General features: G+C 38.0%; 1 protein-coding gene across 1 annotated transcript in view; it reads left to right on the forward strand.

The window, feature by feature from the left end:
• The first annotated feature begins 1,726 nt into the window (after positions 1–1,726).
• The window catches only part of LOC122811452 (major histocompatibility complex class I-related gene protein-like), a 685,432-nt gene continuing 673,000 nt past the window's right edge, over positions 1,727–14,158 (forward strand). Inside the window, exon 1 of the mRNA XM_044083304.1 lies at positions 1,727–1,896. Coding sequence (XP_043939239.1) covers positions 1,818–1,896 — 79 coding nt within the window. The 5' untranslated portion in view covers positions 1,727–1,817. The remainder of the gene's footprint in view (positions 1,897–14,158) is intronic.

A 14,158-nucleotide genomic window follows, 5' to 3' on the forward strand; every position in this document is an offset into this window, starting at 1 on the left:
ATCCATACTATTGAGTGAACGGCCATTTCACTGAAAGTGAAATGGCCGAGCACTCTTTTGTGAAAGTGCTTTTCACCAAAAAAGCACTTTCACAAAAGTGTGGTTAAGTAAGGGTGAAAATGTGGGGAGATGGCTGTTGTTGAGATCGTAGCACAGTGGGGATAAGGGAATATTCCCTTTTCCCCACTGTAGTGCAATCTCAGAGTGAGAATATAAAAGTAAGGGGGTGCAGGGGACTTGGCCCCTGCGTAAATGTGAGTTCTATCGTAGCACAGTGGGGATAAGGGAATATTCCCTTTTCTCCACTGTAGGGCAATCTCAGAGTGAGAATATAAAAGTAAGGGGGTGCAGGGGACTTGCCCCCTGCGTAAGCGTGAGTTCTGTGGGTTTTTTTTTATTTTTTAGATTTTTTTTAACACATTGTAACAAAAGTGCTTTTTTGCTGAAAAGCACTTTCGCTAAAGTGTGTTTGGCCAATGTGGTTTTGGTTGTTTGAGCTTTCATTAATAGTACGACATATATATATATATATATATATATATATATATATATATATATATATATATATATATATATATACATACACACACACACACACACATATATATATATATATATATATACACACACACACACACACACACACACACACACACACACACACACACACACACACACATATATATATATATATATATATCTATATATATATATATATATATTTAGAATGAACTGTGACATAAACTCTTGTATCAACTTTTAGCTTTTATGTCTTATTTATTATCAAGACTTCTTCAGAAAGACATGTTTCATAAGTGACATTACATACACTTATGAAACATGTCTTTCTGAAGAAGTCTTGATAATAAATAAGACGAAAGCGCTAAAGTTCTACAAGAGTTGTTGGTGTTATTTACTATTTTATTGAATGCTTTATTGTCACAAGTTCATTTCTTAGTTAAAATTTCTTCTCTTCGTTCAATTTTTTTGAGTGCGGTTAATTTTAGTTATATATATATATATATATATATATATATATATATATATATATATATATATATCTATATTGGAAGTAAATTACTAAGGTATGTTACTAACTAAAATGAATATTGCTCCCATCACTCTATGCTATGGTACCAAACAGCTAATATGTATGCTCATTACCCCATTTCCTATTTTTCTGCAGCTGGACAGTAGCCAGGATGAGGGATATGGAACCAATGTATGAATGGAGTAACATTGCAGCAATCACAAATAATCACATAGAACATGTTTGTTATTTCATGTTGTGTGTTTTCTTACATTGCACAATGTCTGAAATAGCTGGCTATATATTTGCAGACATAGATACAGCCATAGCCTCTCAACCTCTTAGAGCAAGAAATCTGCACAAAGTCTTAATTAAAAGTGGGACAAAGGCCCAGAAATAGGGACATTTTTTTTAAATATTGCTCTTACAAACTTAGAAAGTTGATAGAATAGCAGGTTTTGCATTAGTATGAATTTTCTGAGGGGTATAAAGTCAGAAACCCAATTATGTATTGTTATAATTTCATGCAGCACCATAACATTTTCACTTTATGTCATTCATCTTTCAGGTTCCAAACCTCAGTCTTTTACACCAGATACGAGTGACACAGACTATAGTTTGGCTGTTGATTGGTGGTAGAAGTTTTCCTTCTTATTGTCCATTATGTGTCTGAGGGTGGGATCACACCAGGCCAAAGCTTCTGTGGTTATTTTGCAGTTTATATTTATCAAGCATAGTAGGAGAAGTGCTTGTGAAGACTGTTCTTACAACTCGTAAAAAACTCAAGATGTTTTGGTCTAACATTTGTAAGATATTTTTCTTCTCTCTATTCTTGATTGTGGCTTTCATGCCAGGACTGAGTACTGGTAAGTCTTGCTAAAACCTAAGGGATCTCAAACAATATGAGTTAGTAATGGGGAAAGTAAGACATAAAATACTTTTTTCTAGGTATATAACTTAATGTGTAAAATCAGAACATCATGACAAAAGCAGTACATTCCTAAAGTGACTTTTACTTCTGGAAAACTAAAGTGAATATTTGTTCTGATGCTGCTGCTGTTGTGGAACAAATTTCATTTTCCATTTAATGCTACCCAGAAACTGCTGCAGAAGTTTAAGAACTAAAATGTAAAATTTAATACTGTTGTCCCAGATAAAGATATGTCTAATAGTTTCACTAGTCCACATTCCTCACATTTTTAAAAAACACTAACAAAATGTATAATGTATATCCTGTCAGCTGCCTGCAGGATAGCACGAAGTGAGTTAATGTTTTCTTACTGTGAAGTCTGGAAATGACCTATTATTTATTGTTATATTTGTCAAACAGAAGTTGGTTTGCATAGAAACTGCTCACTCTGTCAGATGCTCTCAGGTTTTTATACTAAAGTCATTTGCTGTTTTGTACTTGTAATAAGAGGAATTTTTCTTCTTTGAGTAAGTTGTCTGATAAAAGGGTACATATATGCATACATATCGATTGAGCAGCGCCTTTACAATTCTATATGTTCCTCCTGATGATTTTAGTCATATTGCTTGTCTTGTGCCATTATATTCAGTTTTATATTCATGTGTATAACTTCCTGTTTCTCTAACTGAATATTTTAAGCATTAATCTGTGTGTTTGCTGTACTTAAAACAGGACTCAAAGTAAAACAGAATATGATGTGTACTAAATAGTGCTCTGCAGAACTTCATGATTTTGCTGTATTTATAGTAAATATAGGACATAGAGAAGATCATTAATAAATTACTCTCCCACCCCTCATATGTGCCCTAGTTACTGAATGTCAACACCATATCAGAGGTATGTGCTGTCTCATCAGCTCTTGCTCTCTGTGGACGTCAGCTTTCTTCATGGAGAATAACCAGTGTCAGTCCTTGGTCAAATACCATGGGGGCTAATATTAAGTAACCCAAATCATTTTCTGATGAGAGTTAAGCAGCACCTAAGATGTGCCATTGTGTGCAAGTCTTATTAAAAATATAACTTACTGATAGTTTACCAAGATGGTTGATTTATTACCCCCATACTGTACAATATTACATGCATTTTGATGAGTCTGAAATAATATAATTGGAAATCGAGGTTCAGGATTCAAGTTGCTCTGTACTTATGTTATGGATAAATGATGTTGCTGCAACTGTGGTAAAAGGCAGTGAAGATTAAAGCTGCCGCACCTGTAGGGGCCCTGTTTGGTGGCTGCCTGTGGCCCAGTAGTACTTAGGATGTGGTAGAGGAGAAAATCAAACAAGTGTGTGAATCACTACAGATTGCAACACAGATGTGGTCTGTTACAGCACTACTCTCTTACTGCAGTGTGCTTGGATCATGGCTGAAAAGGTCCCTAGACCAACCCACTTACCAGGTTACCAAATTTAATTAATTCATTCATTAAAAGGTCTGTTACAGCACTACTCTCTTACTGCAGTGTGCTTGGATCATGGCTGAAAAGGTCCCTAGACCAACCCACTTACCAGGTTACCAAATTTAATTAATTCATTCATTAAAATCAATTCAGTTTCATTATTCTAAAATAAATCTATTTGTAACTTCCCAAGATGGGCTTACACTATCTATGTGTAACATTCATACATGAGCACTACTTAAGTCTTTGTTTATTCTTAGATGGCTACCATGGTGTTTTTTGCTGCTCAGTAGAGGTTGTTGCTGGATGGGATGTGATATGTGAAAATAAAAGAAGCTGAGAAAAAATGTCAGGGATGTGGACAGCAGATGCAACAAACAGAACAACCAGATGGAAATTGTTTGCACTTAGAAAACACTGAATCAAAGGGGCTACTTTAAAATGATTACTGACGTGTGTGTGTGTGTGTGTGTGTGTGTGTGTGTGTGTGTGTGTGTGTGTGTGTGCATATGATGTTTCAAGTCTCTGATGCATTTTTAACTTATATTTTTGGATGATTTTTTTAATAAAAAGCTTTGTAAACTTTTTTATTAGACCATGGTCCAAATATTGTTGTCTATCTTTATGTCACTTTAGGTTAACATGCAGTGTGTTTATAGGTTTAATGGGGCACCTTTGTGCATGTATGATAGTTCGCCCATTAAGGTCTATGGAGTCAATATGCATTTTTTTTTACTCTGATGGCACTAAGGCTAAAGTTCACTGTTTTTACTCAATGATGTCAATGTAAGGAAAATACATATTCTAAATCTTTTTAATTTTTTTTCCAAAAGAAGGAGCCAAGAATATACACGAATGGTCAGAATTACTGTTTGGCAGTTTATGCACCACATGCCATGGTGCACAGCTAAGTTATAAAACATCAGCAAATCACTTTAAGGACAAGCAGATATCACTTATCTGTGAAATTGTGATGAAATGGTGAAAACTAGGTCCCCAGCTTTCCAAATGTTACTACTAAAAACATAGAAAGTCAACTAAAAAGTCATGTTCTTCTTGCTGAGGAGAGTTATCCGTCTACCCTCAATTAACTATCCCACTCTAAAGCATATTTGAGGCATTGTTTTGTGGTGGGCATAGTCTTCTCTGTTTTATTCTTTCAGAGCTGTTATTTAAAGTCTGCAATTCAAGTGCTAACTTGTCAGAAGAACTTGCTCATGCATGCAATAGCAGTTCAAAACTACATAAACATGCAGAAAGGTAGGATGCAGGGTCTTGCACTTAGTATAACTTGACCTGAGGGGCTTAAAATAACTGGCAGGAAGTAACACATCATTAATGGAGTGGAGAGACTGAATTATGAACACTACACATCTGCAACCCCCCCCCCCCCACACACACACACACAGTGAATTAGCAGTAAAATATACTTTGTTGTGCAGCATAAATGGTTTCCTTTAGGTTTGGAGGGTAGTTTATATTCCAGTTTTTCTGATATTTGGGTTACTATTCATTTGAACTGTATACAGTGCATACCTGGTCATGTTTTTATTGGGGAAAGAGGACTTTTCATCAGAACAGACCATCGTATTCACTAATGCATGTGTGTCTGTATGACTCACTTGTGCTAATTCCAGCTGCTTGAGGACAAACTGCTTTAACATACAGAGGTTTTGGTAGGTACTATGAGTGAAATGTGCATGGTGCAGCGGTAGCGTTGTTGCCTCACAGCAAGAGGTTCTCCCATTCGATTCTCGGCTTGGGTTGGGAGCGCCTTCTGTGTGGAGTCTGCATGTCCTCCCCACGGTCGAGTGTGCATTCGAAAGACATGCTTTGAATAGGTGTGCCTTCGTTGAAGGTTGGGCGTCGGGCTGGTAACTCGATACCATAAAAACTAACTGCCAATCATTAGCGGACCGGAGTTCCACTGTGGTGACCCCTAACCGAGAAAAGTGAAATGTGCACATGCTACCATATCATACAAAGTGCTACCTCATTGTACACGGTGTACCTCTATGGGCCACATGTCAGTGGAAACAACATGACATATCCATTCTGACCTGCAGTTTATTAAGGTGCTCAAACCTGGATTCCTGGATGGTCTCTAGGAATCTGAACTTCACAGCAAACCCACCAAAGGATGCCTGCATAGTAGGGAGGGTAGCACTAAATGGGTGATGCAGTACTATTTGTAGAGGGTATCCAAAAACAGGAAGGTGTCATACATTATAGATGAGGTCATTCCTTCTGGCTAACACAGCTTGAAAGCAGTGGTAACAGTAATTTTTGCATAATTATATACCAAGGTGCCTTCTGTTGTGTTTACTTATGCAAAATGAGTAAGGGAATGTTATTAATCCTTATACCATTTGTAAAAGGGAACATGGTGGTGTCAAAAAGTAAAGTTCTTCATGGCCATAGCCAGCCTCTATGGTGACTTTCTGGGTTAAGGAACTGAACACTGTCACTTGGGACTGGCAGAAGAAAGACAGAGAGGATAAAGCATCTACCTGACAGGTTCTTGTTGGTAAGAATGAGGGTCTCACTCTGCAGGCAAGGGCACCCGCAGGCAGGTGCAAGGGGGTGCACTTGCACCCCTCTGGAATCGGCTGACTAGTTAATCGTATAATTTAAAAAAAAGTTTTTTTTTTTTTGGGCGCGTTCTTCTTTAAGAAAGAAGTCCAGTCGCGGGCATGCTGACATCATCGCGCAGTACACATATTTTCAAGTTTGCGAGTAGAAACTGACAGGGATGGTTTCAGGTTCGCAAGCGGGAACTGAGACGAACTTCCCTACCCACCAAAATTTGTAAACATGTTGCAGGTTTTTCCCTCATACTTTTTCTGTTCCTCATAAAATCTGTGGTTTCTGTATTTGTGTCCTTGCAAAGCCAGTGGTAGCATTGTTGCCTGACAGCTACATGTTCTCTGGTTTGATTCTTGGCTGGGGTGACTTACCTTCTGTGTGGAATCTGTATTCCCTCCCTGTTTTTGTTTCCTCCCATCTTACAAAAACATGTGTCTGTCTAGAGTGTTTCTCCCTGGGCCTCTGCTAAAAATTAGCTTTTTTTCCCAAGTCAGACTTTCCTGGTTAACAAATGTTAAAAAAAATGACACTCATTTGAATATCAGACTTCATATTCTTCAGAAAGTGCATGGTAGCATGGTAACAAAAGCTTTTATTCTAGCAATTTTCTAAGTGTACAAGATGGATATTTGAAATGTATCCCTATCTTTGGGACTGTATTCCCCCCATTATTGGCTTCATCCAGGTTTTGTGCTAAGGTTGAGAGCTATGGTAAGAACTGAATTCACTGAATATGTTTGGGGGCTATATTCCCCCATTACTGGCTTTGTCCAGGTGTTTTTTGCTAAGAGGTTGAGAGTTATGGTGAGAACTGAATTCACTGAATGTTTGGGGGCTGTCTTCACCCATTATTGGCTTTGTTCAGGTATTTTGTGCTAAGAGGTTGACAGCTGTGCTACGGTGAGAACTGAATTCACTAAATGGTAGCCATTTAAGTTTCAGTCTTCCTCTTTCACAAAACAGCTGATTTGGCACAGTGGTATGTTGCTCTGACTGTTTTGCACAGGGTCCCCTGGGTTCAAGACGTGGCAGTAAAATGTATGGTGGTAACGCACCATTTTATTCTAGCAACTTTCCAACATTATACAAGCTATGTTTAAAATGTGTCCCTGGTTTTTGGCATTTTACCCCCTCCCCCCAAATAAATTTTGGCTTTTTCCAGATTTCTTGTGCTGCAAAGTTCAGAGATACAGCTGAGTATCGAGTAGATTTTACAAGGAGCTGAGAGCTGCAGGGGAGCAAAAGTTTAGTGCAGTTTATGTTTAGTCTGCTTGCATTGTCAATAGCACAACAGATAGTGTGTTTGCTTTTGATGCTGAAGGCTGTGGGTTCTACTCCCACAGTAGGTAGATGCACTGCTTATACTGTACTGTGTTGTAAAGGGGGTGGATGCTGCAGTCCTTTTGGCAAAGATACCTAGTAACTATGAACCTGTTATCAGTTTGCTATCCATTCCCTATTGCAGTATTACTAGCTTATCATTTTTTTATTGCATGCAACAAAGGCAATTTATTCTTCAAGGGTAAAAGGCACTTTATTTGTAGATTAAACAATGACATATAAAGTTGTTTGCTAGCAGCAACTTCTTTATTAGTTACAAATTTCTTTAATGTGGATTTTACTACTTCAGAGATTGTGCATATTTTTTACTGATACTGGTGGACTATAGAAGGTTGAGTAGACTTTTTATGATGGAAATGTTCTGAATTGGGCAGTTTTGTCATAGGTGTATGCATTGTTTCATTGTTTACTGGAAAAATGTTCAAAACAATAAATTTAAAATGCCCTCTAACAACTGTACTGTATTGTACAAGGAATATAATGTAATACAGTCAGGAAGGTGTATGAAAGAGCATGTGTATGATATGTTCGAGGGGCATGTGATTTTGAAGACAGACCAGAGTTAATATTTATCTGCCACTGGCAAAATGTATTTTCTTTGAATGTGGATTTCAATGCTGTTTCAATGCATGTGAGTTTCAAGGGCAGAGAAGTTTTAATGTTGAGTCTATTTTCATTGTGAGACTGCATTGCTTTGTTTAACAGATATGTATTAGGGTTTGTGCTGTAAAATGCAAAATAAAACTTTCAAATGAAATCTAAATCATCGCAGAAGTAAAGCAGTATGCACATTACAGTGTTTATGGTAAATGGGGCAAAATAACCAAGGAATGGGACATTGGAATGGCTGCAGAGGGGAGGCTCCATTCGACCATGATTTTGTGAGGGGGGTAGCAAACTCAGACAGCCCCGTTGAACTATACCTCTCAGTTGTCCATATCTTTGCAGAATGAATAGATATTTGCTTCTTATTTTTGGTTTGTTCCTCATAAAATTTGTGGTTTTCTAGCAAATCATTTAGGAATGAAGTCACTAAATGACAGACATTGAGTTTCAGACGCCATAACCTTCAGAAAAATGCATGCTAATGCAAGACTGTCTTAAGTTTATATAGGAGCAATTTTTAGTAGTGTTTGTATGTTCCCCCAATATATTTGGCCTTGTCCAGATTTCCTGCATTAAGAGGTTGAGAGGTACGTGCAAATCACTTTGTAGATTAGGAATATCCAAACCTCTCAATTGTCCCCAATTTTGGCTCAAAATGTTGCTCTCCCCTAATAATCCCTCCTCCAAAATGGCAATTTTGGAAGAAAATGTGGAGGGTTTACAATTGTATATAACTGTAATGATCAGAGTTATAGATTACTTTTATTTCAGAAATGCATGTAGATGCTCTTATTTTGTTAGCTGCATGTAGATGCTCTTATTTTGTTAGCTGCTCAAGTTAACAATGTTAATATTAAAAAGGTGTCCCTTTTTTTGACAGGTTCCCAGCTGTATTGTGTGGCAACTTTATATTTTTGCATCACATTTTGGTCCGCTTTTCATGAAATTGTGGTTTTCTAGCAAATTAGTGGCAAGTCATTAAAGATTGAAGTTAGAAAATAATGGCAGACATTTGAGTTTCAGATTTTATACCCTTCAGAAAATTCGTACTAATGCAAGATCTACTACTGTTCTATTATCTAAGTTAATAAGAGCAATATTTAAAAATTGGCCTTATTTTTGGGCCTGTGTCCCACTTCTAGTTCTATGTATGGCTTTGCCCAGATTTCTTGCTCTGAAGTTGAGAGGTATGAGTGTCAGAGCCATCACTGTCAGCCAGAGACATTTCAAATTATGACATACTTATTGCACCCCCCCCATTGTAGTGGCTCTGGATGTGTCCAAGGAAGGCAAGGAGCAGTTATGCAGTGTAAGTGTGCAGAGTATTCCCCCATCCAAGGTAGATCACAAATACGACCGTGGCTTTTCATCTGTCCTTGATTTTGCAGAATGTTCTGGTTTTCTATCAGATTTTTATACTGTTGATTTATGCTTCTTATTATTCAGGAACTGCATGCTGTCACAGTGCTCTGTTGCTCTGTTTAAGTAGCCATGGTTTAATGAACATCTGGTAAGCTTGTCGGAGATTGTAAGATGCAAGTAAGCTTTAGTAAGCATATTGTTAAAGAATTACCAGCATTGAAAGCCTTTTCGTTGTTGCCATACAGAGAATATTTACATAACTAGATAATGTATAAGCCTTGGGTATTGAAATGCATATGACAGTATTTGTAATAAAAGGACAGGATTACAGTATTTTCAGAAGCTCATTACATTTTATTTGAGACCAGTGTCTTATAGCAGTGTCTGTGTGTTAGTACACTTGTAGTTGGGTGGCTTTAATGGTATATGGTAAATAAGCATTGCTACCTTACTTAAAAGCCAAGCCCTGCAACAACTAGGTAAGCTCCACGGTGAAGTCAAAACACAATAGCTCTGGTGGGTAAATGTTCTCTGTAGTAATCAAAAAAGGCAAATGTTTGAAATAACTACAGCTTATGTGCAAACACAATAGGTAGCGATGAAACAATGCTCTGCTAAAAATGCTTTAATGCTCCACATTGCTGAGCTGCAGACTGGCTACCAGGATTTCACCCACTTCAGATCAAGCACGGTGCCGTTCAGTGCAACCCTCCCAGAACTAATTCAAGTCTGACCAGAATTATTTGGTGTGTGTGTGTATAAGAGGGAGGTAGCATACCCCTCAGCTGTCCAGGTTTTTGCAGAATGTCCAGATTTTTTGCCCCATATTCCTCCTAAAAAGGATTGAAGTTGCTAAATAATGAGAGACATTTCAGTTTTAGACGTCATATCATTTAGAAAAATGCATACTAACACAAATCCTGTTACTCTTGAAATTTTCTAAGTTTATGAGAGCCATATTTATAATCTGTCCCTATTTATTTTAGGCTTTGTCCAGATTTCTTGCACTAAGGTTGAGGCCTTGAGGGGTGTGGTATGTTTGTGAGAGAGAGAGAGAGAGAGAGACAGTGAAATGACCAAGTTAGAGTTAGCAGGTGGAATTTATTTTCAAGTGCATTTTCAAGGAACTGTGAGTTTTAAGGGAAGCAAAGTTTACTGCTGCTCATGCCAAGTCTATTTACAATGTGCAACTGTTTTGTTTAGCAAATGGTATCTCTATTGTGGTATAAAGTTTTAAAGCTATGTTAGTAGCACCATAAGTAGAACACTTGCATCTTAATGTAGAGGCTTGAGGTTCTATTCCTACAGCATGTACATGTGTATGCTGCAGTCCTGAGGAAGTCCTCCTTTGGATGAGATGCCTAATAACTATGAACCTGTTTTTCACCTTGCCATCCATTTTCTATTGCAATATACCAACTTACCATTTTTTTAATTTAACATAGGCAATTTATTCTTTGACGGCAGCAGGCACTGAATTTGTAGATGAAACACTGAAATATACAGTTGTTTTCTAGCGACAACCTCTTCATTAGTTTCAAATATCTTTAATGTGGAATTATTCAGATTACTTTTACTTCGGCAGAGATTGTGTGTATTGACTGATATTGGTGGATTGTAATGAGTGGCCTTTTATGGTTGAAATGTTCTGAATTGGGCAGTTTGTCATTATTGGTTTGTATGTTTTGTTTCATTGCTTACTGGAAAAATATTCAAAACTATAAATTTAAAACACACTCAAACAAGTGTTGCTGTATGATACAAGGGATATAATTCAATTATATATTATAATTAATACAATCAGGTAAATCAAATAACTTTTGCATGGCCCTAACAGTGTGCAAGGAGCCTACTGCTTGAAAACAGTTCAAAGGTAAATAACCTGCCACTGGCCAGATGCATTTTCTTTGAATGTGGGTTTCAATGCTGTTTCATTGAATGTGAGTTTCAAAAGTAGAGAAGCTTTAATGCCAAGTCTGTTTTCATTGTAAGACTATTGCTTTGTTTAGGTTTAGTAAATGTCTATCAGTGTTTGGGCTATAATGTTTGAAATACAAGTTGTAAATTAAATCCAACTGCCTGTAATCATTGTAGAACTAAAGCATAAAACAGTATGCACACAGAGATTTGAACAGTGTCTACGGCAAATGGGGAGAAATAGCCAAGTAATGGGACACTGGAATGGCTGTGTGTGGGCGGGGCTTGAGGTGGGTGGACTTGGGCGAGGCTGTGTTGGCAGGGGGCGGGGAGAGCTATGTGGGTGGGGCTCTGGGTTTGCACCCCCCTGCAAAAAATCCTGCGGGCTCCCTTGTCTGCAGGACACACAAAATATAGAGTAATAACAATGTTTTTTGAAGGAGTGTCCAGGGACAGAACAAGATGCCTGTGTTTGATTTTTGTTTAGTGTGGGATTTTCTGTCTGAGAGAAGTAGGAGGTGGGCAAAATTATTCTTGCATATAACCTTAGGTATCATGGTAGCCTGTCCACATCTAATGCAATCATATTCAGTTCCTGTGTCTGTATGTGCTTAATGTATTTTTATTTGTTAATTGTGGTATAGCACTGATGCACATAGACCCTTTTCAGACAGCCTGAGAGTATTATTTGGTTATGTGATTTGCTCAGAGTCATACAGAGGGCAAATGGAGGTGGAATGGAAACAATCAAAAATGCACCTTTAGTTATAGGAAGTTAACAGCTCAGAGCCTTAGTTCTCCATGTTAGGTATCTGACAAATCTGGTTTTACCATGCAGAGCTACAGAATTTCTTAGGAGAGTTGGAACAGGGGCTGAAACATCTTATATTCAGATAGAAACCCTGTATTTTCTTTGCGAGAACCACACAATGAATTAACTCACTAATTAGAGAAGGATAAAGTTAAATCCAATACACAGTACTGTAGCTAAACAACATTTTCATGCTGTATTGCAATAAGGAACCTCATCTGACATCATGCAAGGAAGTGACAGTTTTACAGTGTCACAGAGTCATAGGATTAGTTTACAGTCCTGTGATACTAACATTACTTAAGATTAGATTACAGTCCTGCGATACTAACATTGCATAGGATTAGATAACAGTCCTGTGATACTAATATTACATAGGATTAGATTACAGTCCTGTGATACTAATATTAGCAGTTTGAAAGAAATGCTGAGTGATATTCGGCTATGTTACTTAGAGAGATAAAGCCCTTACTGTGATCCAGATAACCCAAGTTCAGCTAGTTGTTTAGGTCGTGGAAGAGCCAGATAGGGGAGGGTAGGAGGAACGTTTCCACACTTCCTATATAACCAGTACGTAGTCTCTATACACTAAACCAAACACCATTCTCCTAGAAAACTTTAACTATCCCCTATTCATAGATGATTACTAGGCTAATTAGCCCAGGAGGCCCTTTTAAACCTATCTATGTATCCTAAGATAAGAATCAAACCAGGTGCTTGTGTCTGTGAGTTGAACATCTTAGCGTTATGCCAAGCCCCAACCATTAACTGGGAGACATGTACATTGTCAAATATGCATGCCCAGAAATGTCAGCTGGCCAGTAATACATTCATTTCCACAACAGCTGTATCAGAATTAATTTCAGATACTGCTATTGCACTCAGGACTGAAGAGCATGCATCAGTACATGTGTGGTATAACTTGTAGGAAGACCTTTTTTTTCTTTGTTTTGTTCCTTGAGTGGAGGTGCAGCACATCAGAACTGCCACGCCTTAGCAGACAGGTGAAGAGCACCAGATTGGGAACCCCTCAACTTAGAGTTGAGGGGCATCAGATCTATGAGTGGCACTGGGTATTAGATGAGCCAGCTACAGCTCTGAATACAAACTCCATTGACCAGTTAGTCCACACTCCAGCCATGGATAATAAAATCCTAGACTTGGTCATTACATTTATGGGATAGCTTTATTCTCCACCAATTGTAACTCCCCCCTGGTCAAATCCGACAATAATTCAGTCACATTCAGAGTAGGACTGAAGCTAGAAGCATCTTCCAGTACCTCAGTATTTGGAAGTTATGTCAAGTCTAATATAAACTGAGTGATGACTTGGCTAAATTAAAAAAAATAGCCTCACTGCTTATGCAGAATTCTTTTTATCGCCACATTCTACGCACATTTGAATAGCTTCACAGACACATCTGTCCACCTCAAAAGTAAAGACAGCACCCGATTTAGAAAGAAACTCTACGGTGGAACCTTAATATAAACAGGCTGTATAATTAAAGAAGAAACTCATTGCATGCAATAATAAATTTAAGTCTCAAAAACACTCTTGTTAAACTTAACAAGGATTTCCAGACCCTGATCAAATCTTCCATAGCCAGTATGAGGTAAACATAGCCACCCAGGTGACAGATAACCACAAACCCATCTTTAACTATGTTAGAAATGTCAGAAACAATACTCATCACAGGGCAGAGCTAATGTACATGATTTCACATAGGTGAAACCAGAGGACATAGTCAATCTACTAGAGGACAAATTAAGTTCCAACATCACCCTCTCCCTTCCTATATTCCCAAATTATAACCATCATCTACTTCCCCCTCAAATCTCCCAAGAACAAGTCCTCAAGCTGCTATCCAAGGCCATGAACACTACTGTGGGGCCAGATAACATACTAGGCTGCCTACTGCAAAGCTAATGAATATCAGTCTCCAAACAGGCTTTATGCCATATGAATGGAGGACTGCAACAGTCAACCCCTTGCACAATGGTGGGGTGTCAACAGACCTGAGTAGTTATAGAACCATAAGCCTGAAAAGCCACACCTGCATGACTATGTTAAGGATCATTATGGAGACGCAGCCTGCAAACTTTCAACCTAAGCCAGTTCAGATTCATCAAGAACAG

This window comes from Protopterus annectens, chromosome 9.part0, assembly GCF_019279795.1.
Source record: "Protopterus annectens isolate FY-2018-M chromosome 9.part0, PAN1.0, whole genome shotgun sequence".
NCBI classification, from domain to species: Eukaryota; Metazoa; Chordata; order Ceratodontiformes; family Protopteridae; genus Protopterus; species Protopterus annectens.